At 38.0% G+C, this 24,565-nt stretch overlaps 1 protein-coding gene across 4 annotated transcripts in view; it reads left to right on the top strand.

The window, feature by feature from the left end:
- The first annotated feature begins 2,041 nt into the window (after positions 1-2,041).
- The window catches only part of LOC135198791 (coatomer subunit zeta-1-like), a 62,264-nt gene continuing 39,740 nt past the window's right edge, over positions 2,042-24,565 (top strand). For 2 of the 4 annotated variants that reach the window (XM_064226738.1, XM_064226739.1), the window contains exons 1-5: positions 2,042-2,062; positions 2,606-2,713; positions 5,940-6,185; positions 7,307-7,440; positions 7,822-7,912. In XM_064226738.1, the coding sequence (XP_064082808.1) occupies positions 2,045-2,062; positions 2,606-2,713; positions 5,940-6,185; positions 7,307-7,440; positions 7,822-7,912 (597 nt within the window). In that variant the 5' untranslated portion in view covers positions 2,042-2,044. Of the gene's footprint in view, positions 2,063-2,605; positions 2,714-5,939; positions 6,186-7,306; positions 7,441-7,821; positions 7,913-13,971; positions 14,040-15,844; positions 15,956-24,565 lie in introns of those variants that run through there. The other 2 variants (XM_064226740.1, XM_064226737.1) reach the window with 2 other exon arrangements.

A 24,565-nucleotide genomic window follows, 5' to 3' on the forward strand; every position in this document is an offset into this window, starting at 1 on the left:
TTTTCAATCATATAAATGAACATAACCATAGAATAAACTGGAATATGTCACGTGTAATTTATAGCAGCAACTGCCGGTACAAGAGTCAAATGATGGAATCGGCCTTTATAAAAGAGAAGCAGGTAATGAACATCTCAAAAGGGAATTGGACATCAGACATCGTCGACGCAGTGTTCATTCAACCAACGCTTAAGAAGATTAAAGGAAGATTATCAGCGGGGGTGACCTAAATTGGCTTACTTGTGGACGAATCTCTTGGTATAAATACCACCTTTTCTGTAAACTTTTCTCATTCATATACCTGAAGAGAGAGACAGCAGTCTCTGAAATATAGTACTTTTCTCTCTACATTTTGGTGTTTTTTGTTTTTTTATGGGCTCCTTTTATTAGATATATATATATATATATATATATATATATATATATATATATATATATATATATATATATGTATGTATATGAAAAACTTGATTTGATCACGAAATATATAAAACGTGATGCTATATAGATACATACATATATATATATATATATATTATATAAATATTATATATATCTATATCTATATATATATATTATATAGATAATATATATAGATAATATATGTATATATATATATATGTATACGACCCTAACTATTCCTTGATATATATTGTGATAGATGAATAGATCTGTCAGTGGAAAATGATACGGATGGCTCCATCACAGAGACTCAAATCAGCGGCCAGTCGCTACTTATAAATTTCCCGTGGTAAAGTGGGATATTTTGGTTGACCGACAGATGGCATTCCCTCTAAATCCTTATTACCCTCGGGAGCAATGGCCTTTGTTTCTAGTCACCAATACATTCATGGTCAACCTCTTGACGTTCTTGTACTAAAAGTTCTATTACTTATGAACCAAGATCAGTAACAAAAGAAAGCAGCAGAAAGTGTGCAAAAGAATATCATATCATCGCAACTTGTAGCAAGACAGGTTCATGGTTCCATTTGTAGTAGCAAGATAGACAGAAAAGAAGTATGACATTCGATTGTGCATCCGGTGATTGTTTGTTTTCCTATCTTCTTTGTAGACCTATATTGAGACTGCTGAATAGACGTATGTTTTCACATTGTCACGCTCTTCTCCCCCTTTATTACTGAATGATTACACTCACACACACACACACACACACACATTCTACCTGTAGCTCCAAGACAGCTCGCTCCACCTTCAAAAGGTCTCGTGCCTTGGTCTCCGCTTTGTGGTTGTGTTGAGTGCGAATAACACTCATTTCAGAAAGGTCTCCGTTCATATGCGATGGCTTCGTCGGCAGCATCTATAAGGTAATGAAGAAAATCCTCTCTCTTTTATCAATTGTAAATCCACGGTAAAGGCGTGATCATGGGCAAGTCTGAGTCGTAAAATTCTTGTTGTCTTAAAAATTATCATTGAATATTTTTGTGTGGACAGATGTTCAAAAGACCGTTGATTTGCAAAGAAGGGAAAAAGAAGAAGTATATAAAAATAAATTGCAATATATATTACTTAATTTTTGTCTATATTTACTTTCAACTGCCAGTGGAGGTCCGAGCGAGTATTTCATCAATGTCTTCATCAGTTTTCATTTCCTTTAAATCTCCCTCGTCTTCCTCTATGGTTTGTTTCCTTGATAAGGCTATTTCTGACAAATGACTGATACTCATTATGCTATCCAGTGGTAAAAAACACTTCCGCATTGTTATTTATGGTTTGGTCCATATTTTAGTCACAATTTTCTCTTACCAACGCTTTACGTCAGGACTCTCTCTCTCTCTCTCTCTCTCTCTCTCTCTCTCTCTCTCTCTCTCTCTCTCTCTCTCTCTCTCTCTCTCTCTCTCTGAGTACCGTAATTACACCGATTATTATTAGCATTGCAGTCTTGTGATGCTTGCCTATGTGTTAAAGAATTGTAATGTAATCCACATATTTCTAGTTCCCAATCATCAGGCTCTGTTTCAACTGGGATTTGTTTCTTTAAAGTCACTCACATGATACGAACAACAATTATTCCCGGTAGATATTCATGAGAATTGGCATGCAGGTCGGTCTCTCTCATAGTTAAACATGTACTGGTTACTTGTATTTGAGCGAAATCTAATTATAATTATTATTGCCAATCCTGATTCATGATTGAATTATCTTCAAGATGCGAATTTGGCTGTGTTATTAAAATCCAAATTAGAGTACGTGTCATTTTCAGAGGGCTATTTCCTATTGTCATAATAGCGAATTTTTGTTATTGTAGTTTGCAAAACATCTTCAATTAAATATATGTTTTTGCTCAGTATAAGAGTTTTTGGCTGGTTTATACTTTCTTCTATATAACTGTAGTTTTTGCCAATATTTTAAAGCCAAATATATATTTAATATAACTCTGATATAAAGTTCTTATACGCCATATGGAAACCAGAATACTGTAGTATATAAGATATTAGGAATGGTTTCGAGTCAATGGTTAATGTTTGTACATCAGAAAATCTTCAGTTGATAATATGATTTATGATCACCTACATTGAGATATATTAATAAATAATTATTTATTTTATGATAATAACTACATTAGGTATTATTTCATGTTAATAAGGTAGATGCAGACGCGACTGCGAGTACCCAGTTGTCCTTATCTCTTTCGTTCGCAAGTGATAAGTTGACAGCTGTGAGTTCTGCTAACGTAAACATGTCCGGACTTTTGGTAAGCTATTGGATAGTATTTATTATTATAATAATACTCGTTATTTTTATTGTGCATTTGAATTTACTTCTACAAAAATGTTTTTCAGAAGTATGTAATGTATGAGCATATCAGACTGACGAACTCTGCGGCGTTTTTGTTGAACCAATGCTTAGCCTTAAACACGAAATGGAAACATTCACACAAGATAGCCTACTAGAGGTTACCTTAGGTTACCGGTAGATATATGTTTTAAAAGTATATTCTGTACCCTTTAACATTTGATTAGTGACATGCTCCCAGGAGTGGGTGAGGCTAGGATGTATGCCTTTGGCTGTATGTAATGACCAGTGCCACCTCATAGCCTACCTAGGTATAGCCTACTACCTAGGCTAGTTATACTACTTAGGCTAGGTATCTAGGGTAAACAGCCGAGTGGACTGGCCAACTCACCGGCTACCGCTGTTTTGACCACCCTCCGAAAAAGTTACTTTAACACGTCATGACACTGGAGATGGTCATCAGTCATGAGTTGTTGGTGGTGATGACAGGAGCTCAAGACCTCTTACTCTCCTTTTGAAGTGAGTATAAAGTTAGAAATTAAGGCCATATTTTAAGATTTAAACTGAGGGTAATGAAAAGTGTGGGCAACGCAGTGCATACTCCCCCAAAACGCTTTCGAAGTTTTTGCTTACAACTCCAAATATTTCGAAGATGGGCGCCATCTCGATGTTTGTGGAGTTGCTTGTGTCAACAAACTTCCCATTTCCTGTGCTAAATCCGCATACCGCTTGTGCCCATAGACGCTGGGGCACTTTCATCACAACAATCGTAACCCCGACCTCTAACCAGTACTTATTCGTACTTATTCAAGGGGACTACGGCATTCTTTGCGGTGTTTTGCGCTCTTCAATTGTTTATCAGTGTTGTCAATTGGTATGTGTTTACCCTCTAAACTGGGTATAAGATTTACACAAAACCAGGGAAATAAGTTAAATTAGTGTATCTATTTGTAGTATATATACATATTACAGCAATTTTATCATTACTGCATTAGCACTATGACAACTAGAATTCATGGAAACAGTTTATAGATGCATCGGCGTATGTGTGAAGCTCCACTAGATTGGCACCAATGAGTCTTTTTGCCATTGTCTGCTCGTACTTCAGAAATATCTGTAATTTTTCGGGGTTAATTTGGTTGCAAAAAAGGGATAATAGACATGAATTAAATAAACATTTTGAAGTAAAGTTAAAGTAAATAATGAGTAAAGTAAACAATTAAGGGAGTAAAGCTTTGCACATCATGAACAGTGTCATCGTCTGCTGCTCGTAACTGTGTTTGTGGAGTGAGCACTTAAGAACCAGGAACAGCATTGTGGTTCAAGTGCAATTTGGAGTGAATTAAGACCAAAATGTGTATAATTACAATCAAATAAGCACTGTGGCATTTCAGTTGTGATGGCAGTAAGGATAAAACCACCGATTACAAGGTAAAAATGAATTCAGTTCAAACCATGACCTGGGAATAAAAAGTTTCATACTTTCACTAATACAGGCAACAAAATGTTGTTTTATTGTGCTGATTACAACTGCAATCTTGAGTAAGATCTATAAACGTTACATATATACGCTAACATTGTTCAAATGAGTGGTGGGAAGGCTGAGAAAGATGGTGGATTGTCTGTGGTTAGACCAGTCAGCCACATGATTGCCGCCTTATTGGATTTCAAAACTGCTTTGAAAACATATTTTACGAAGAGCTCACATGCTTATTTTAGTTCGTATGGAGCTTTCATATAGTATCACCTTATGTTGACGAAACTTCAATCTTTTGAATGGTATGCTTAAAGTTATAATTGTATTCTTGTTTCACCAATTAAATATTGAGTGAATAAGGCCTGGCCAGCGCGATGATGATGGATCGTCCGCTGTTGTTTACCCTATGTTTCGTTGGGAATACCCTATGCAATACCTAATAGGTGTAGTACTTGTAATTCTAAACACTTGGGTACATGCAAGCTCAAATGCGATGCAGCATAAGACTTTGTGTATTGCCCAAAATCTCAGACTGCATAACAATTGCTAAGTAGTAATAAACTTCAATAAGCTCTTTAGGTAATTCTTTAGTAAAGGGGTACACCAGTTTCTGTGTGTTAAACAGCTTAAATGCTAAAATAAGACTTTATCTATTCTTCAGTATCATTAAATATGTGAGGAAAACCCTTACAACCACCAACAATCTTGGGGGACCACAGGTGGGAAACGGGGGTTTAGGGTGGGGGAGACGAAAACTAAAAAAAAATTTTAGTGTTCAATTTTTGCACATTCCTGATATTAGTTTCGGCGTGGTGGAATGGCGCTTCGCGCCTTATCCGCATTTTGAAACATTCTTGACAAGCACGTTTCATCTGGCAAGTGGGAATTTTTGCACTGCGTGCACTTGCCACAGGGGTTACAGAGCCTTGGGTGTTCCGTTTGTACGGCGACGTCACACATTTTTTTAGTGTTACCGTGGTCGGGTCGAGGTTTCCTATAGAATTACCACTTTTTTTATTTCCAATGTCATACTGATGGGGCAGAAATTTCATGGACCAGAGAAGATTGAAGAGAACTTTTTTTCTTTTTTTATCTAAACCCATGAAGAGAAAGTTTGATCTAACTATGATTTTATATGTAAAAGCTCAAAATGCTCTCATCTTGAAAAGGTTGAATTGGTATTTTGCTTCACAGTGAACCCCCTGTATTTGCATTCACAGGATTTGTGGACTCAGCTATTCACAGGTTTTTATATGGAACATATCTACCCTTTATTTGCGCAAAATTCACCTATTTGCAATATTTTTCTGTGAGAAATATGCACTAGATAATGTGTATTCATATATTCATATCAGCTTTATAACTAAATGCACTTTTTGTGACAAAACTATTGAAATATTCAGGTATAAGCATATTGAAATATATTTGGGTATAAGCATTTTTAGAGGGTTTTACTCGAGTTTGAACTTTCTAAGCGATTTAAGATGGAGTTTGAAGCATTCACAGATTTTAGCTATTCGCAACAGGGTTTGGAACGCATCCCTGCAAATATGGGGTGTTCACTGTAGTAGTATTAGGAATACAGCATATTGTATCACTTATGAGATAGTGTTTTTTCATTTTACTTTTTTTTTAATTATGCATGTACAGAACAATATTAACATAATATGAGTTAAGTTTATAGACTACCATGCATTCTATTTTTCAGGAACCTACTTTGTATGTGATCAAAGGTATTGCCATCCTTGACAATGATGGCAATAGACTGCTAGCCAAATATTATGATCCAACAGTCTTCCCCACAGTAAAAGATGAGAAAAAATTTGAAAAAAACCTCTTCCAAAAGACCCACAGAGCAAACGCAGAGGTCATCATGCTGGATCGTCTCACTTGTGTTTACCGCTCCAATGTGGACCTCTTCTTTTATGTGATGGGATTATCACATGAAAATGAGGTGAGTAAATTATGACCTTATGGTGTATTGTTTACTGTTGACATCTTGCTTCCTGCTGTGCTCTGCTGATGGCATCATGCTACTGTGCAAAGGATTTCACCAGACTGCAGTCGCTCTTCATACTTCAATCATCATTTCTTTCTTGCTTTGATACTGAGTGTATGAGTATTTTGAGATGGTAGATTAACTTCAGGATTGAATTGTAAATAAATCATGAAATTCAGTAAAGCATTTATCTCCTCTTGTAACAGCAACTTGCTGGGTTCACACATACACATATGTGAGAGGGTGGTAGCAGAAATTAACTAATGAACAAGGCAATTAAGGCTGTATGTAAACATGGTTTACACATTTGTGCATTTACCAAGAAAGGCCAACACAACACAATCCTGAATAATTCATTGCTAGATGAAACCTGAATAGTCATTAGGTGAAATTTGTTAATCAGTTCCCTTTATTTTCTTACATTCACAGAAAATTTCATTATTGATATATGAAACAAACTTCGGTCTTAACATTAGTATAATCTTCTAGCACCAGCTGGAAATCCAGTAAAGTTAATAAAAAAAACTTGTGTAATCCAGGAACTATTGGCATCTATGCTTGCTCACAGGGTATTTGGGAGCTCCCACAATGCCTTGGGCATCCCGTGAGCGCATCAGTTACTTCTTTACCACCTTCAAGAGAGGACATGATTACTCTTATCTCTTTAAGGCTTGTTTAGTTTGAACATTTTTTTTTTTCCTTTTCTATCTTTTCTCTGGGTGTGCTTAGTGTGTGTGATCTTGTTTTGCCTCACTAATAAAGCTTTATTCGGGATCTTGCAAGAAGCAAAGGACATAATTCATAATGTCCCAGGAAGCAATGTAGAATCCCATCAGAAATTGTTATTGTTAATGTAAGTTTACAAAATCAGTGTAATTGAGAGCAGAGTCAATGAATGAAAGGAAGAATTTGATATTCCATAACCATATACGAGAATTCACTCTTTAACCTTTATACAAGTGTAGAGTTTAAAGAAATACTGTTTGAATACTTGAAAAGATTATATATTGTAGCAGTTGATAAATGATTTTCTTTGTATCCTTTTTTATAGCTCTATAAATTTTCCTTGCTTTCAGCTTATCCTCGTGTCAGTTCTCAGCTGTTTATATGATGCTGTTTCGTCTATATTACGAAAGAATGTGGAAAAGAGGACGTTGTTGGACAATTTGGACATCATTATGTTAGCGATGGATGAGATTTGTGACGGAGGGTAAGGAAACATTTTGACATTAATAATGAATGCTTTTGATGTATAATGGGTTTATTTTAGTTTGCTGTGCTTCTAATGACATTTATTTAACACAAGATTTTACTTTGAGAAATGTGGTAGAGAGGAATACCAGGCTTATTCTTTGGGATAAACACGGTAGATTTGATTCATTAATTCTTTTGCCAAAACACTTGTTCTAGTTCCATAGATGATATTCAGCATACTGTTTACTATTTGTGTTTGTATTGAATTTTTTTTACTGTACCACATTTTTAAGTAGAAATTCTGTTACTTCTTGATATTTAATATTTGAGAAATAGTTTGTTTCAGATGACACATTTGGTATTAGAAGTTATTATTTAACTTTGATGTTTCCAACAGAGTGCCCCTGGAAACTGACCCTCAGGTAGTTAGTCAACGTGTAGCATTACGTATGGAAGAAAGTCCTTTCAACGACCAAACCGTAACACAGGTATGTTTCTTCTGTATATTATTTTCGTTAACCATTTAACTCTCTTAATGGATGTTGTTTGGTCCTCTCAAGATGGTCTTCTTGATTTTCGTTTCAAACTGTCTCCATTTTTCAATTTATTGAATGTGAAGATAAGTTAAATACGGTATTTTATATTTGATAACAGTAAATTGTTTTTAGTTCTATCTGTTTACCAGGTGTATACATATATGTATATTTTGCAGATTGGCACTTGGCGATAGATTTCTTTTAATGTGCTTAGATTTCTGAATTTGGAACAGGTTATTAAACAGCTTGTACTATATTCAGTGTATTATATAGTTCAGTGTACTAGTCTAAATACATTCTTTGCCCTCCACAGTATTCATACTCTTTCACTTATGCCTCTTTCATTTAGTGTAGATCCAAAGATCATAAAGAAAAGTCTTGGTTATAAAAGTCAAAGAGCATTATTTTGTCTAATTTTAATTTGGATATATGTAAGTGTATGGTAAATTGTCATTGGTAGTATTCCTTCTATTTCCTGTTGCTGTGATATGCTAAAGAATATTATAAATCTGGGATTAATGTACCACCAGGTACAGACAAACTTGATTGTGTGTATCAATGTCCATTATCAGTAAATAAGTATGTATGTGTGTTTTAAAATTTTCTTCAAGGCTTTAGTGTATAAGCAATTTGTCACATCAAAGAGATTATTAATTAATGAAAGGGTTTGATATGGTACACAATTAGGGATCTAGCTTAATTTAAAGTTGTGCTTTGTTCTCGCAAGTCACAAGTTGCAGTTTGTATTTACATTCTGTCATCAGTTAGTTTAATGCACGAGACTCAGATGAGTGCATTTAGTTTTTATTTTGTGTTGAAAGGGGAGCCTTGGTTCAGATAGTAAGTTGTCAATACGTAGTCAGTGCACATAATTGATGATTGCTGTATTGTGTATTTTAAAGATACATTGCCATCAGTATTTGTGAAAGTCAGTTTGAGCCATTGTGACCAGTCCACATATTTTCTTTGGGGTTGAGTTGGGTACATATATGGTGGGAGGAAACTGTACATCACAAAAGTACCTTGAAGGGTTTGTCATGTACCTTAAACAACAACATTAGGGTGATGTGGCATTATTCTGTAGATCCAAGTAGGAGTTTGGCTTTAGGAACCCTGAGCCCTTTTAATGCTACCTGTATATTTAAGGAATTTAAGTTGATATACATTACTAAAATTCACTTTTTTGCTATCTCAATATGTTTTATTATTGTAATTAACTTTTGCTTCCCAAAGATTTTATGATTGTTTGTGTACGTATATAACTTCATATAGTTTACTGTGTACTACAATGAGATTGTCAGTGTTAAACTTTACCACTGACAATCTCACCATATGTAGTACAGTATAACTTCATATAGTTTACTGTGTACTACAATGAGATTGTCAGTGTTAAACTTTACCACTGACAATCTCACCATATGTAGTACAGTAGTATATGAAACTATTGTTTAACTGTTTAATAATAATAATAAATTTATGTATATTAGGGGTGTGGTTTTGTTCAGCTAAATGCTCTTACCTCATTGTATGTCAGTAAAAATTACACTTGGGACCTTATTGTAACATTTTCCTTTGGTGATATTGTATTTCAAAGTCTTCCTCTTGTGCCATGCTGCTGAACATTCCTCTTGTGCCATGCTGCTGAACAAATTATTTTGGAAGAGGAAAGTTTAGTTATTTTATTATGATCTGAATTATCAGATACTCGTGCATATTTTGTTCTTTTAATAAGAAAATGCTGTATTCTGTAGTTCTTTAGCTTTTCTTAAGTAGACCCCCATGGTATTCAGGATAATTCTTTCATTTCAAAGGACAAAATTGTTTTAATATTGCTTAATGTCTAAGGCATACTAAGGGGTAAGAGGAAACGTTGGGACCAGGATTACAGATTTCTATTGCTGTATTTAAAACATTTTGTGAATTTGTAAAGAATGAATAGTACATTTTGTTTTGGACAAGCACTTTTTAGGGGGTTACCATATTTGCCTGTAGAATCTACTGATCACTTTTTACCAGATACAGTACATGTGTAATTGTAATAAGCCACTACGCGATCTGAACTTCTCAAATTCCTTTTTTTTTTTTTTTTATAAATATATGCTTGTCACTACAAACCCTTAAGATCCAAGTGCAAGAAAATTTGAAGTGATTATGATATGCAGTAGCGGGAAATGGACGTTAAGCACCATAAAATACGACAAGGTCACGTTGCCAACTTGACCGTGAGGCAACGTAATCTTGTCATGATAATGATGTGCCCCAATTCTAATAAGAAATAAGAACAATCCCCCCCCTTTTTTTTTTATTCTCACTGTAGGATATTTTGAAGCATCTTTCTTAAAGAGATATAAAATTATGTACTGCGAAGGAAACGAATGTGTAAACCTATATCTTATAAGAAATGTTGTAGGGTCTGCCCATAACAAAATACAGATTTATCAGAATTATTGTAGTGGACTCTGCCTATCAGTGACTATTATAACCCTAGCCTATCATCTTTAGCCTTCTTTCTTTCCATGTGTTAGTTTTTTTATCTGGTAATGTAATTTTAAGCCTGTTAAAGATAACGTACAGCACTATTGCTATTACTCATATACAGTAGTATAGCATAAGAAAAATTTATCTTGACTGTTTCAAAATGCATCATGGGTACTTCAGGTGAACTGATACAGTCAGTTTAGTATGAATGTCACTTTGGTTAGACTGAAATTTTTTTTTTTCTCTCTCTCTCCTCTCTCTCTCTCTCTCTCTCTCTCTCTCTCTCTCTCTCTCTCTCTCTCTCTCATGCAACACAGTTATCTGTACAATGCTTACATAATCTTACAAACAAACTTGAGTAAGCATACTATTGACTATTTGTCTACAATCTTTCTTGCTGCTTTCCCTATTCTCTTCCATACAATTTTATAATGGTTACTGAAGTTTTAAGTTTAGTTGACAGAATTATTGTTCTGTAGGGGGCATGCAAAAATATAAAAAATTTGAATTGTCATTACCTTGTGCAGAGCTTGAAAAGGCTACCAGAATTCGCTATTGCATCAAACTGAACAGCTCTCTCTCTCTCTCTCTCTCTCTCTCTCTCTCTCTCTCTCTCTCTCTCTCTCTCTCTCTCTCTCTCTCTCTCTCTCTCTCTCAACCCATAGTAGGCTTATGGGGCATTACATCTAAAAAGAAACATACAGTAAAACAGATCAAACCCATGGTTGAAAAAGATTGCTATAAGGAAGCCATTTTACCTCATGTTAGAATTGATCAGACTTGTTTGACCCATGGATATTGAGTGAATAGTGAATAGCCCACATGACCCAGTTATTGTGTATAGAGGATGCAGATCAAGTAGAGTCTAATATAAAGCACAGTGCAGTAATTGTGATTGCACACTTGAAAGCAACAGTGAATGCTCAGCTTTGTTGTAGACTGTGTTGTAGCAACAAGAAGGGAAAAATTAACAGAATAAAACAATAGTGTTCAGTAGAGACATAATATAAAACCCCTTAGATTTTATGCTTTTATAAATCAAAGATGGTTGGTATGTATAGCCATAGTAGAAACCTGTTCATATACAGGGGAACCTCAATTTTTGTACATAATCCGTTCCAGAACGTCCCACGAAGTCTGAAACTTATGAAATCCAAAACAATAATTCCCATAATGAATAATTTAAATCCAATTAATGTATTCCAGACAAGCAAAAATATTTTTTTAAAATACATTATAGAAAAAATAATTCTCGTAAGGAATAGTTTAAATCCAATTAATGTGTCCCAGACATGCAAAAATATTTTTTAAAAATACATTTTATAGAAAAAATAGTTCTCATAAGGAGTAGTTTAAATCCAATTATGTAATGTGTTCCAGACACCCAAAAATATATAAAAAAAAATTATTTTTCCCTATGTCTGAAATAATTCATAATTTCACTCACGACGGTCAGATATATATATGATGTTGCTGATTTAGTGCTTTCTCTCTCTCTCTCTCTCTCTCTCTCTCTCTCTCTCTCTCTCTCTCTCTCTCTCTCTCTCTCTCTCTCTCTCTCTCTCTCTCTCTCTCTCTCTCTCTCTCTCTCTCTCTCTCTCTCATTGGCTGTAGTACTTATATATTTATAATGGTAAAATGTTTATGATGACTTTGAAATAATAATATAATCTCAAAGATTAACACAGTAATAGGATAGTAAGGTATATTTGAAGTAGGATGTTATTTAAGGCATACATTTGGTATGTGAACTTTCAAGATAGGCAGTTATAAGCATTCTTAGAGGGGGGTTCTAAGTATTCTCGGGTTTTAACTAGTTGTGGGGGTCTAGTACACATCCCCCGTAAATAAGGAGGTCCAATTTAGTTAGTTTGTCTCAGGGTTGGATTAGTTACTTATCACTGAAACCAGTTGGTCATAGCCCATAGGTTTCTTAACTGTCATTGTATAGTACTCGCCATGAATTTCCTTGACTTTTTCTTAAGATGTTAGCAAATGTGATTAGTTCTTTAGATAATTATCTTCATCATTTGCTATATTTTTCCAACTGAAAAAGCGTTGTTTGATTTAAATCCAGTTGATTTTAATCATTGATTTAAATTAAAAGATTTGTTTAATCCATGATTTAATCATACTATTATCATGGTATAAAATATTTTACACCTATATATGTAATATAAAAAAATATAAACAAATTGAACAAATCTGATTTAAATAAAAAAAATATAATTTAAATAAAAAATATCATTGAATAAGTGAACTTCACTGCCCCAGCAGCTGTACATTTATCCCTTTATACTTGATCTAGATAGTCACAGCCAGTGAATGGCTCCAACCACACAAGTAGGTCTTCTGCTGAACGCTTCAGTGATAGATAGGATGCCTTGTCTCTTAATCTCTGATAAACCATACAATTACATGCATTGCTGAAAATATCATTAACTAATCAGAAAAAAATTTTGATTTAAAAAAAATTAAATTGAAGTGATCTATTTAAATCAAATAAATCCTATTTAAATAAAGAATTATATTTTTTTTTAATAAAAAAATCAACAATCCTGTGAAAAAGTATCTTGCAAAAATCCAGGAAGGAGAATGGTTCTTTTAAGTACGTATTTACATTGGTAATATTTTGCCCATTAACATTCTGCAATAATTGTACTACTATTAAAATCCCTTGAGATCCTAAATACAAGTTTATGGAGAGAAATACATATGATATTTGCAATTTTGTTTTTCAGTATTCATTACAAAGTGGTGTTTCTAAGTATTTGTACAGTCAACCCCTGCTATTCGCGGTCTCGCAATTCACAGACTCGCCTATTTGTGGATCTGTGTGGAGCAGTATTGCTCACTGAGAAATATTCACTAATTACTGTATTTTCATATAATTTTCATGACTAAATTTTCTTTTTGTAATAAAACTTAAGATACTCAGGTACAAGCATTTTTTTGGGTTTTTTGTTTAAATGATCAAAATAGGCAGTTCTGAGCATGATTAGAGGGGTTTTAGTATTCATAGATTTTAGCTATTCACTTGGGGTTGTGGTTCACATCCCTGGCAAATATCAGGGGCTGACTGTATTGAAATTTTTCTAATACACTGACATATTTTTGAAAATGTCATGTAATCTTTTCATACTTTCTAGAGTTACCCTACCATCAGATTATTTCATAAAGTACTGTATGCATGAAGGATTGATAAGGGTTTCCAATTATATATGATTTTTTATCTTTATTTTCCCAAGTTTAATTGGAAATTTAGTGCAATTTGGAATTGTTCATTATTGTTATTTAATTGTTAAATTAGTGTATTTTTGGAAATGAACACATACTGAGTTCTGCTTTTGGACTTAGCCTAAGAAATAATTTAATTTTTAATGAATCTCATTTCATAACTGCCATTGCCTTCCCAAGTGAAGTTGTATGTTTGTTATGAAATCTTTTGGGTGTTTAGACCCCAGTACAACTACTTTTAAAAGCTGTAGGAACCCATTATTTCATGTCAAGCCATGATAGATGTTATCTTCTAGCTGGTGCAAGTACTAATGGGCGCTCCTTAAACCTCTCTTCCCCATTCCCCCACTGCTCATTGTCCCATGTAAGTCTAAGATGCATGACTGCTGATGCATGCTTGTGGTGAACTGATGTTTTTAGTTTCTTGAACATACTTGAGCTCAGACCTGCTCGAATTGTTTTTATTTTTCCAATGGTGACACATCTTGACTCTTGATTTAGTTAAGAGTAATCAAGAGCAAAGTTTTGATGGGTGGTATTTTTATTTTTCTTCTAGTGGGTTTGTCTTATTTTTGTCGTAACTGTTTTGTTTTCATGGTATACAATACTAGACATATGTAATTTGTTGCTTTTTTTATTACTTAACATAAAGTTGACACTTAACATACCTGTTTGGTTATGTTAATGCAGTTTCTAATGCAACCTACATCTTGAAAACATGTTGAATTGGTAGTAGCTCATAATTCATATTTAAAGTTTTTGCATAGAAATTCCTTTCATAATTAAGTTTTCTTCCTTTGAAACACAGTAGAACGTGGCTGTACTTGTATTTCTGGGCAAGTTTTGGGTTTTTCCCATGATTTCTTCATGAATTAACAAGATTTTTATTTCTCTGAGAATTTTTGGATTTTTGCATTTTATGTTTTAACTAAAATGTGATAGCATCTTTCTTCTTAATTTTATATGGGATTTTTCTTGTCAGTTTGTTCATGATGTTAGAATAAAATGTTTAATATTATGACAGTATTATTGTAAATGGATCTACAGATATAAAATGGTTGCAGTGCCATGGTTAACCAGCTTCACATTTACCGAGAGCATTATTATTTTTTCAAGCCATTTTATCTCTGATAACAAGAGTAAAATTTTAGGAATCCTGGTTTGGAAAGGATGACTAAAGTAATATTAAGTAGTACTAAGTTGGAGGTCGACTAAAATTACTCATGACTCCTCGTCTCTTCCGTAAACTGATTTGTTTCATATCCCTATATCATTTGTAAGTGCTGTAGTGGTTGATGATGATGATGCTTCTGAACCTTTTTGTTGTTCTTTCAGTATCCCTGCAGGTTCTGTTCCTTCCTGTACCCTCACCTTTCTTTAGTGATGCCTAAGGAGGCCTTTTTAAAAAGGCATACCAGTTTTTTGATAGATGCTTGTACTCTTCAAGTCATCTTCCATTCCTCTACAATCTCTTGGATAATTTTTTCAGTCTGTCCCCATTCCTTTTGTTTATGTTATTCTCTATTTCTGTTCTCTTACTCCCTTCACCTGTTTACATGTATGGATATATTAATCTTATATGTCTCTGCAACTATATCCTGTTTAAGAAATTCCCATTGTCGTATTAGTATTTAGATTTATTTTCCAGACCAAAGTATGGTTGTAAGTGTGTGTCGGCAAATTTTTCAAGTAGTCAGCCTTTGGTCAGTCATGAATTTTTTGTTTTACATACAACTTATAAAATGACATGTTCCTATTTCGGAGATAAGGTAGGTATAACGGGTGCTCTTGTTATTAAAATTGCTAATTGTGATTTGGCTTTTAATTCCACATTTCTCTGCATAAGGTTGTTTTTTGTCGCATTTCTGGGTGTTCACAGTCAATCAAGAATTCCTATTAATTTTCTATATTTAATCATGGTTTATATATGCAGATTGATTGCTCCTTTCCAAGATCAGTACTTACAGCATAGGTAGATAGGTTTAGTGTATTTTTTGTCATTGTAGACTACTCTAATAAAAACGTTGACCACTTCTGAAATTTGTATGAGAGGTCTGCTGGTGATTTGTGCCTTTCTTGTATGGATAACTTCATTTTAGAATTTAATATTATCTTTCACAACTTCACTCTTTCATTGTTAACTGTTATCAAAACTCTCTTTGTCCTTAGAAGCATTCTCAGAGTCACTCAAGTTCAGGCTTGCCTCACAATCGGCTGTTTCCAACTACTCCAGTCCATCAAAGGTTCTTTGATTTACAGAAATGATTTCCCTTGCATTCTTCCTGGTATGCTCTTTTTTTTAAGCTACAAATCTGGGTTGATTGAATTTTTTTTTCATTTCTCATGTTTAATTATAAAGCCAAGTGTGTATTGTATGTTAGTATAATACGTAACTAATGTGGCCTGCCTTGTTTTTCTTTTAGTGTGATTTTTTTTTAACATTTTTGTGTCATACTTGAGTTTTGGGAAGAAATTTACACTAATTATATGTAACTGGATTGGTACTTAATAATACATACACCATGACTTAAAGCATTTTACTATATGAGAGGTTTTGTGATATTCATGTTTGCCTGAAATTCAAATGCAACAATTACTGTATTATTCCTTTACATGATCAATGCAAGGTGGCATTATAAATTGGCAATCTTTACGTGGAACAGTGATGTTATAGTAACTTTTAATATTTAGTCAATAAATAGTGCATGCAAATTATTTCAGTGTCACATTCATATCTCTGTTGAGATGCCAGTGTCAAATACTCTTCCATAGGTCTTTTATTCCTGTTACTGTGGATGTCGAAGAAAACGTGTTTATGGTAAGGATGCTCATGATTGATTGTCCAAAGAGGCTTTAGTGTTGCTTGAAAGGACATCCCTACAGACTCCTAGATTCATCTTTCCTCATGTATTGTCAGGGACAACGACAAGCTCTGGAGGTTTCCATGACTGGGTGATAGTTTCAATTCTTCTTAGAGCTTAGGGGTTGAAGTTGGACAAAATGATATATCTGTGCAGTTGAACATGGCAAAAGTTCAGTGTTAAGATTTGCTCTTATAGTCAAACCAAAATGACTACAAACATGGCTGTCATTAATTACATTGCCAAACTTCTTCTTGACTTATAATCTGACTATAGTTTATCTGCATCCCTCAATGTGGGTTCCTTCAATCTGGTCTTAAAATCCCATTTATCCCTCCGATGGGCTGCCCAGAAGAAAGAGACCGCTCCAGGACAAGGCTGGCTTAATTTGCAATGTAACTTCACTCAAGTAGCCAAATAAAATTTTTTTATTGCATTGTATCATTGATTTTATCAGTGAGTGAGTTAGATATTGGGCATTTGTATAATTAATTTAGATGGTTAGAACCGAAATCATCCGTATCCTACCCTGTTATCAGTTATTCATTTACTGTATATTTGTTTGTTCATACACGAAACAAACCTTCGGTCTTAACATTAGGATTTACTAGCGCCAAGCTGGAAACCGGTAGAATTAAAATTACACTTGTGAGATCCAGGGACTAATGGCATCTATACCAGGTCACGGGGCATGTATACCCAGAATGCCCACGGCTACCTGTGACCCATCAGTTATTTTCCTACCGCCTTTAAGATAAGACGTGTTACTGTCTATCTCATTTAAAGCCGGTTTTTCAGTTTGCCCGTTCTTTATCCATTTCATTTTTTATTTTTCATTCCTTTTCTTTCTCCAAGTGTGATCAGTGTGTGGTAAGAGTGTATACGTGGTATGATGGAGAATTTTGCCTCAACATCGGGATCGTCTACCGCTTCGAAGAGGAGACAAAGGAAATGCCCAGGAGTCAGTGGCTTCCCTTGTTCTAGGTTCCTAACTTCGGTGTCGACGGATCCTCATCCAACGTGTAGTAGGTGCAGGGAAAACTTATGTACGGTTACTAATCCGTGTTCTGTTTGTCGCGGTTGGTCGGTGGAACAGTGGAAGAAGTTCTATGGGAAAAGCCAATACAAAGAAAGGGGTGTGACGCCATCTTTGGATGACCCACCTTACCGGCTTCTTTTGTATCGGTAATAAACCAGGCTGCTCCATATGTTTCTCCACCTGCTTTTGAATTGTCTCATACCCCTTCGGTTTCTCCTAGCGGTTCTGTATCGGAAACGTCAGGAGGGGCCTTGGGTAATTTTATGAATAATTTGCACTCACCTTTGTTCCCAGCAAGTAGAGGGGGAGATCCGCCATCTTTGTTCCAGGCTCCTGCTACTCAAGCGCATAGGTTAGATGGTACGTGGTCAGCGCTAGGCCTACCAGGCGTACCAACCTTGGATGGTCTGCTTGCGCATTATATGACGTCACGGTTCCAGCAGGGTCCGGCAGCGCTGAATGTTCCTCATCCCCCGGGCTTGCAATTTTATGGGAATTAATGCCGCTGCTTCACCATCCCACTCAGTATTTACAGCGATGCAGAACGTGGGAGGTAGTTTGGCAGCAAACGTGCGGTTGCCAGCCAGAAACCTCTCAGTCTCTCCCTACGAGAGGGATGACGTCACAACATACGTCACACTCTGAGATGGCAGGCGTGATGACGTCACAGACCGATTCTCGGCCTTTTTCGCTGCACCCAGACGCTAATACGCCTTCTGACCCGTCAATGCAAACTGTAATGCAGAAATTACAGGATATAGAGGAGAGAATGAATAAGAGAGACAAAAGAAAAAGTGTGATTCGCCTTCTTCGTCTTCTTCCTCTAGTTCGGCGTCATTGCTAAGTCCGATAACGTCACGGCGAGCGCCCAGTCAAGCGTTGGAGGAGGATTCGGGAGTTCCTAGCGGATCCTCGGGCCAAGAGGAGAAGAATCAATTCTTCCTCTTCTTCGGACCAAGACTGTCATTTTCAAGTCAGCAAGAAGGTCGGAAAATCAGTGGCTATTAAGCACAAGGTTGGCAGACGAAGCCGTTCGCAAGAGTCCGAACAAGCGAGAGAGGTGACGGCCGGCGAGCTAGCGGCCGAGACGGAGTTGCCAGTTCGGATCGCAAAAAACTGCGATACCTCTGGTAAAATCGACGTTGGCGGCGAAAGGTGCAGCAGAGGATGGAATGCAGGCCGGTCCCAGTTTCGCCCGTAAGGCCGTTCAAAATAGTACGAAGGACGATAACGCTCCTATTAAAAGTACGAAAAATAGAGAGTTGGCAACCTCGGCGGATACGTTCGTGGAAGGCAGTGTCCGTCTGGATAGAAGGCCGAGGCCGGGCTCGCCGACGCTCGAAAACGATGCCAATGCTAATAGAGACGAACTTACCTCTGTCTTAAGGGAGCCTTCATCTTGGAGATCTAGACGAGATTCTCGCTCTAGATCCGTGAGCAGAGAAAGAGTGAGACGTTCTCGTTCCCCTGCTGACTATCTGGGATCGAGCCAACAGCGGCCAGCAAAGATCAAAGAGACCGCGGCCGTAGGGGCAGGCGGCCGTGGAATTCCGGGCCGTCTGTCAGAAGATAGAGGCGAGACAACATCTTTCGTGACGGAGAGTGGTACACTAGAGCCGGAGGAAGGAGAAAACCAAGAGTTTCTGGCCTCGTATGCAGAGGTTATTGATTTGATTCGTCAATTCAATAGCCTTTCGTAGAAGACAGAAACACCGGCCAGTATGCTTCCTCCTGGAATTGACATGGCGTTTGGACTAAAGAGGGATACCAAGGTGTCGTATGAATTGCCTTGTTCGAGTCATGCGGAATCGGTCTTGCAACACGTAAACGCAAAGATTGCAGGGAGGGATAATTCCTTAAGATCTAATAGATCATTTAAATTTATTCCCCCTCCAATGATAAAGCAAAGGAAATATTATACGACACCGAAGGTCCCTTTGCTGTCTAGACAAATGAACCCTAATGTTGTAAGGTTAAGGCCTGGATTAACCTTGGATCAGGTTAAAATGGAGTGCCCTTCGATGACGTACCAAGAGGCTGCTACGTTAGAAGCAACAGCTTCTTCTGTCTTTCAGGCTGCGTCCTGGTTAGACCTTTGGTCAACAGCAGTGGCGAAAATTGCATCCTCGGAAGCAACAAGGAAAGTAGTGGATGAACCATTGTTCATTAGATTACTACAGTCAGGGTCCAAGGCGATTGCGTACCTGACAAACGTAAGTGCCAATGTTTGGGCAAATATCCTGCTAATGAGGAGAGATGCAGCATTGGCTAGACTAAGCCGCAATGTGGATTTGGATTCCCTGTTAGCAATGAGGAATGGGGATATCTTGGAATCGCAACTACTGTTGCCAGAGGTCATACTGGAAGAGGCGATAGATAGAAGAAGGATGGACACTAACGATAGGTTGGTGCAACAGGCAGTTAGGAAAACCTCTAACAGTCAAACTATTCCTTTGGAGGGAAGACAAACAGCAGATGTCTCGAAAGAAGACAGTGAGACATAGCATCCCTAATAGAGTCACAAGACCCTCTTCCCCAAAGAGGATAACTCATCGGCCCTTTCACAATAGAAACAACAGAGGAAGGGGCAATAGGGGAAGAGGGAGAGGCTCAAGAAGATAGGATGGGCGCCTCCCATCACTCGGCCACACCAGTGGGGGGTTGCCTGGCAAATCACTGGAAGGTGTGGCAGGAACTAGGGGCAGAGCAGTGGGTGGTGGATGTTTCTCAGGATCGGGTATTTGGATTCCGTCGAGGTAACCCCGCCCCTGACAGATCAACCATTACCCCACGTCACTTATGCCCACAAATCTCAGAAGGCCACTATTCTGCAGGACGAAGTGAAGGAGATGATGGAAAAAGGAGCTGTGCAACAAGTATGCAGTCCGACAAAAGGCTTCTACAGCAGGATTTTCCTGGTACCCAAAGCCAACGGGGAGTGGAGGACAGTAATAGACCTGTCAATGCTGAATCTGTTTATAAGGAAAACCAGTTTCAAGATGGAAACTCCGAAAACGGTTCTACAAGCAGTCAGAATCGGAGACTTTATGCTGACAGTCGATCTAAAGGACGCATACTTTCAGATACCAGTCCATCAGTCTTCAAGGAAATTTCTCCGCTTCAGTCTTGCAGGGAAAGCTTCGAGTTCAAGGTCCTGTGCTTCGGATTGACAACATCTCCTCAAGTTTTTACAAGAGTGTTCACCCTCGTGTCGGCGTGGGCGCATGCTCAGGGGATCAGGCTAATAAGATATCTGGACGATTGGCTGGTGATAGCAAAGTCCAGGGAGAAATTACTCAGGGACAGGGCGGCCCTCCTGCAGCTTTGTCACAGCCTAGGTATTGTGGTGAATCAGCAGAAGTCGCAGCTGGATCCAAGTCAACGTTTGGAATATCTGGGAATGGTGATAGACACAACACAAGCCAAGTATTCCCGACAGACCAAAGAGTAGAGAAATGCAAACAAGTGGTGAATGCCTTTCTGGGAAAGCAGACACAGCCAGCAAGACAGTGGCAGGTGGTGCTGGGAATCCTAACCTCCCTGGAGAAGCTAGTACCACAGGAAGCTACACCTTCGGGGGTCCCCTACAATGAGGATGAAGAGTTTTTGGTCACCAACAGTAGATCACCCGTACGAGCAAATTCCCTTGTCGGCAGAAGTGAGGAAAGACTTGCTGTGGTGGGTGGACGACGACAATCTGGACAGTGGGTGTCCCCCTTCAACAATCCTCCCCAGACCTCTTGCTGTTCTCGGATGCGTCACTAGAAGGCTGGGAGCCCATATGGAGGAGTTGATGGTGTCAGCAAAATGGAGTTGCAAGGACAGAGAACTCCATATAAACGTGCTGGAGTTGAAAGCAGCTTTCCTGGCCTACTACAAGAATTCAGGGAGAGAGTAAAGGGACACTCAGTGGTATTGATGTCAGACAACACCACAGTAGTAGCTTATATAAACAAGCAAGGAGGCCTAGTTTCTCGGCAGTTACATGTAATGACAGTTCAACTTCACCAGTGGGCTATAGAGAACCTGGTAGACATCAAGGCCAGGTATATTCCGGGAAAAAGAAACATAGTGGCCGACAAGTTGAGCCGCAGGGATCAGATTCTGGGAACGGAGTGGTCCCTACACCAACAGGTAGTGGACAGGATGCTCATGTTGTGGGAAGGACCGATCATAGACCTATTCGCAACCAGGTACAACAAAAGTTGGAAGTGTATTGTTCAGTAGTCCCGGACGCAGAGGCAGTAGCAGAAGATGCGCTACAACACCCCTGGGACAATCTGGACGTGTACGCATTTCCTCCATTTTGTCTAATCCGTCAGGTTCTGAACAGGGTAATGCGGTCTCAGAACCTCAAGATGACCGTGGTAGCCCCGTTATGGCCGAAAGCAGAGTGGTTTCCAGACCTACTGGAACTCCTAGTAGATGTGCCAAGAGAGTTACCTCCATGGAGCAACCTTCTGTGTCAGCCTCACGTGGAGAGGTACCACCAGTCGGTGAGTCCCTATCGCTTCACGGGTGGAGACTGTCAAGTATCTCCTCCGAGAGCGAGGGTTTCGCAGAAAGCAGCAACTCAGATGGCAGGTAATATCAGAAAATCATCTGCGACAGTATACCAAGGGAAGTGGGGTCAGCATACTGTGATTGGTGTCGTAGAGGGAACGTGTCTCCACTCGGTACCACTATTCAGCAGTTAGCAGACTTTCTGATATATCTCAGAACAGAAAAACATATGTCTGTATCTGCAGTGAAGGGGTACAGGGCTGCCTCTAAGCCTCAGTCTTACGAATGAAAGGAGTGGACATATCGTCTTCATGGGAGTTGGCCATGCTGATGAGGAGCTTTGAACAGTCATGCCCACCAAAGGAGCTAAAAGCCCCAGATTGGGATCTGACCAAGGTACTGAGTAGTCTGACAAAACCCCCCTACGAACCACTAAGGCAGTCCACGGATAGGAGCCTGACCCTGAAGACAGTCTTCTTATTGGCCCTGGCTTCAACCAAAAGGGTGGGGAGCTACATGGCCTCTCATATCTCATAAAGCACTCGAGAGGTTGGAGATCAATGGTATGTGAGTTTGTCCCAGAATCGTGGCAAAGACCCAAAATCCAACAATAGTAGACGGCAGATTCGACTCCTTACCATACCTTGCCTTGGCAGACTTTGTAGACAACGACAAAGCTGAAATGCTCCTGTGCCCCATCAGGGCACTAAGGGAGTACGTAAAGAGAACAAGGCACCTCAGGCCGGGGTGCCAGAGGTTGTTCGTAAGTACAGGACGGAACAAGAAGGAAGTGTCCAAGAATACAATATCATTTTGGCTAAGGGAGACGATCAGAGATGCTTATACTGCAGAAGACAGAGGGTCAGATAGCCAGGTGGGAGCTAGAGCTCATGACATCAGGGGTGTGAGTGCTTCCCTGGCATTTAAGAAGAACATGTCTGTGGATAAAATTCTGAAAGCTGGCGTGTGGAAGCGCCAAACAACTTTCACCTCATTTTATTTGAAAGATGTTGCCCATAGATCCTTGGACACCTTTTCCTTGGGTCCAGTGGTGGCGGCCCAACAAGTGATATAGTTCATCCAGTGCCCCTGGCGGGTCAGTTTGCGTCTAGTCTAAGATGAAGGTATGAAAGTAGAATGAATGGGATGACTGGTCTTTTTTCTTTACTACTTTCTTCCTACTCCTTTAACTACGGGCAATATGAAGGAGAGTATCCGTCATGTGCTGGAACGGACTAGATGCAGGTGAGATGGTCAGCCATACTGTGAAGCTATCTTAGCTGATGATATACTTTTCAGTAGCAACACACCCCTCTGGATAATAAGGAAAAGAGGGGTGAAGGTGGATCCAGTCGCAAGGGACAAGAGTGTACAGTAGAATGGTATCTACACCCAGTGGGAGGAAACCAATAGATCCGCTTATATCTTTGGTCCTAGGTTCATTGTCCATTCTCTTAGAATTTCCCTATATATTCGGAAATGGATAAGGTGGCAAACTCCCAGTCAGTTGTAGAGACTTACCTCCCTCCAATAGTAAGTCTATCCTAATGTTAAGACCGAAGGTTTGTTTCGTGTATGAACAAATACCAAATTTGTAACTAATTTGTATTTTTCATAACTAACAAACCTGAGGTCTTAACAGTTAAAGGCCCACCTCGAACCACCCCTCTAGCAGTCTAAACTGGGTTAGAAATATAACTGATGGGTCACAGGTAGCCGTGGGCATTCTGGGTATACATGCCCCGTGACCTGGTATAGATGCCATTAGTCCCTGGATCTCACAAGTGTAATTTTAATTCTACCGGTTTCCAGCTTGGCGCTAGTAAATCCTAATGTTAAGACCTCAGGTTTGTTAGTTATGAAAAATACAAATTAGTTACAAATTTGGTATTTTTTACTGTGTCATCTTCTCATCATCAAATTTCAGTTTTTTGCTCGTACACTTAACAGTTAGGTATGCAGAACAATATAAGGAAGATCTGTCAACGTGTCTGCCTCATCTGCATGATATCCAAACTTAGGTCAAGGTTTTATGAATCAAAGCTGGGAAAAGTAGCAAAGACCAAAATGTACTACATATTTGCATAGTCATTTTGGTTTAACTGTAGTTTAAGAGTACAATCTTGATGGACTCATAACCCCTAAAAGCCCTAGGCAGCCTGTAAGAGATGGGTTTGTCCATCTTTCGGTTGTAGTTTTTTGGTAAACATGAAAATATACCTAGACAAATGTAATAAACTGTTATAACAAGTGAAGCATGTATCTTAAACACAGTAGCTTTACTGTATAGGAAGATACAACCATAAGAACACAAAAAAATACCTGAAGATTGCATATAGTACTTATGAAGAAAGGGATAGGACTGTAACTATTTGAGGTTTGAGGGTTTGATTGCTATCCAAATTTATCTTTTGAGTAGGCCTGTTTTGGTTTTATAGTTTTGAGGAAAAAAGAATTTTATTAAGGTATCAAATAACAAATATCAGT

The sequence above is a fragment of the Macrobrachium nipponense genome, chromosome 22, assembly GCF_015104395.2.
Source record: "Macrobrachium nipponense isolate FS-2020 chromosome 22, ASM1510439v2, whole genome shotgun sequence".
Classification (NCBI taxonomy): Eukaryota; Metazoa; Arthropoda; class Malacostraca; order Decapoda; family Palaemonidae; genus Macrobrachium; species Macrobrachium nipponense.